This window comes from Oryzias melastigma, unplaced genomic scaffold (genome assembly GCF_002922805.2).
Source record: "Oryzias melastigma strain HK-1 unplaced genomic scaffold, ASM292280v2 sc00184, whole genome shotgun sequence".
Taxonomy (NCBI): domain Eukaryota; kingdom Metazoa; phylum Chordata; class Actinopteri; order Beloniformes; family Adrianichthyidae; genus Oryzias; species Oryzias melastigma.
In genome coordinates, this window is record NW_023416879.1 from 128,070 (window position 1) to 130,010 (window position 1,941).

Consider the following 1,941-nt stretch of genomic DNA (forward strand, 5'->3'; position numbering starts at 1 on the left):
TTTTCTTATGAAAATCCTGATGCGGCCCGGCCTCAACTAGATTCTGCCTCCAGCGGCCCCCGGCTGATTTGAGTTTGAGACCCCTGCTATAGGAGGTCTTTCATTTTAAAGGAAGTCATGCAAAACTCTGTCAAAAGTTATAAACTATTTCATATTTTGTAAATGCTATTTTCTCTTCATTTTTGTTTTATTTATGCAAAAAAAACACAATAATTTATGTAACTGTATCATGTCAGTAGCAAAAGCATAAATATGAATCAGTATCTTATTTTTCTAAAGGTGAGTGAAGACTTTGTGGCTCCTACTGGGTTTTGGTTAGTCAGAAATCGACCCGAACGGCTCTTTAAGGGTTGAAGGCTGCAGACCCCTGCTCTAGAGGTTGCTCCACTTGGTTATCTACCCCTATTTAGCCCTCTCCTTACTCTCTGGACTCACCCAAACCATCGTCATGTCTCCCTCCTCTGCATCCACAGACCTCCTGTTAGTTTTCCTCCAGGTCTCTTTCCTGGTAGCTCCAACGTCAGCATCATCTCTGTTCCTCCTCTCAACATGTCCAAACATCTCCATCTCCTTCCCTCCTACCATGATCTGTTCCTCTGATGGATTCATTCCTGATTCTACTCATCCTCATCTCATTTACAAGCATTACTTGGAGCTTTTAGAAGCTTTTTTTTAAAGTCAGTGCATAGATGAGACGTATTGCGTTTATTGTGGAAGGCTCTTTTGCACTCTCTTAGCCCAAAACAATAACTGCTTTAATATTTTCTAGCTGTAAAAATTATTTAAAAAAATATATATTTGCATTAATTCTTGTATTTTTCTAATATTTTGTACAAATAAGCTTGTTTGTTTTCAAAAAGAAATGAAGACAAACTGATTCTATCCATCCTGGTCTCTCACAAAGAGAACCTCTTCGTGTGGTTTCTTCTTTCTTCCTGACTCTGTTTTTTTAAGGATTTTTTTCCTTATCGGGAGGGCGGGTCTAAGGACAGGTATAACCAGTTTTATTTAGTCTGTTTAGTTCATATTTTATGAATAACTTTTAGCATCTGTAAACTTACTGGCATGAAGCCCAATGAGCCAATTTTTTCTTTGTGAAATTGGGCTGTATACATAAAATTTAATTGAATCTCTGCTACCTCCAGCTCTTGCACATCATAACGCCACCTTCAAACTTAACATGTAGCTTTAAGAGTTGTTCCTCCTTTATTCTTCAATGTGTTTGTTTTGTTCATTGTTAGTGAGCAACACTGTGTTGTCTTTGATTCTCTAGACTGCAGAACCAAGGGTCAGTTCAATGCACTGTCGTACCACTTCAGGGGGCGCAGATCAGCTGAGCACAGCTACAGGGGGGAGAAACCCTCCAACAGCATCCAGGGGAAAAGGTAATGCATCGGCTCAGCAAGACTTTAGTTCATCAAACCTGTATCTTCTGTCTGCAATGCAAGATGCTTTCAACGTTACCGTGTGCAACACTAAACCGTCAACATGTGTCTGCATACTTTATGCCTTATGTGCTACAGTTTTTGTTTATTGTGTTTGTTTAAGCTTGGTGCACATAGATCTAGGTGAGGAATACAGAAGCATGGTATCTGCTAATGCTAATCTGGTTTTTGTCATTGCAGTTCAGTGGAAGATGCCAGACTAAGTCTGAAAAATGTTACCGTGACCTCCAAAAAAAGCACAGAATCTTCAGTTGGTGACTTCCAGGACTTCGTCTCAGACATGCAGAAGACCATCACGAGCTTACGAAAGCAGGTGGGTTAGCATTTCTGTGTTTGGTAACGACCTACAATAAGTGTGGAATTGTTGGCTTTCACAAAGAATTTGTACAAGGAGATGCAGAACATGATCTAGGTTTGTAAAATAGAAACAAAACAAAAGTACTTTGCTGCTCTGCAGCAGTAAAAACAATATTGTCAACCATGAACCATGGCATGA

The 1,941-nt window shown here is 39.6% G+C and overlaps 1 protein-coding gene across 5 annotated transcripts in view; it reads left to right on the forward strand.

The window, feature by feature from the left end:
• LOC112138617 (peroxidasin) overlaps positions 1–1,941 on the forward strand; it is a 96,654-nt gene that overhangs the window by 86,587 nt on the left and 8,126 nt on the right. For all 5 annotated transcript variants that reach the window (XM_024261192.2, XM_024261193.2, XM_024261194.2 and 2 more), the window contains 2 exons: positions 1,274–1,385; positions 1,626–1,758. In XM_024261192.2, the coding sequence (XP_024116960.1) occupies positions 1,274–1,385; positions 1,626–1,758 (245 nt within the window). The remainder of the gene's footprint in view (positions 1–1,273; positions 1,386–1,625; positions 1,759–1,941) is intronic.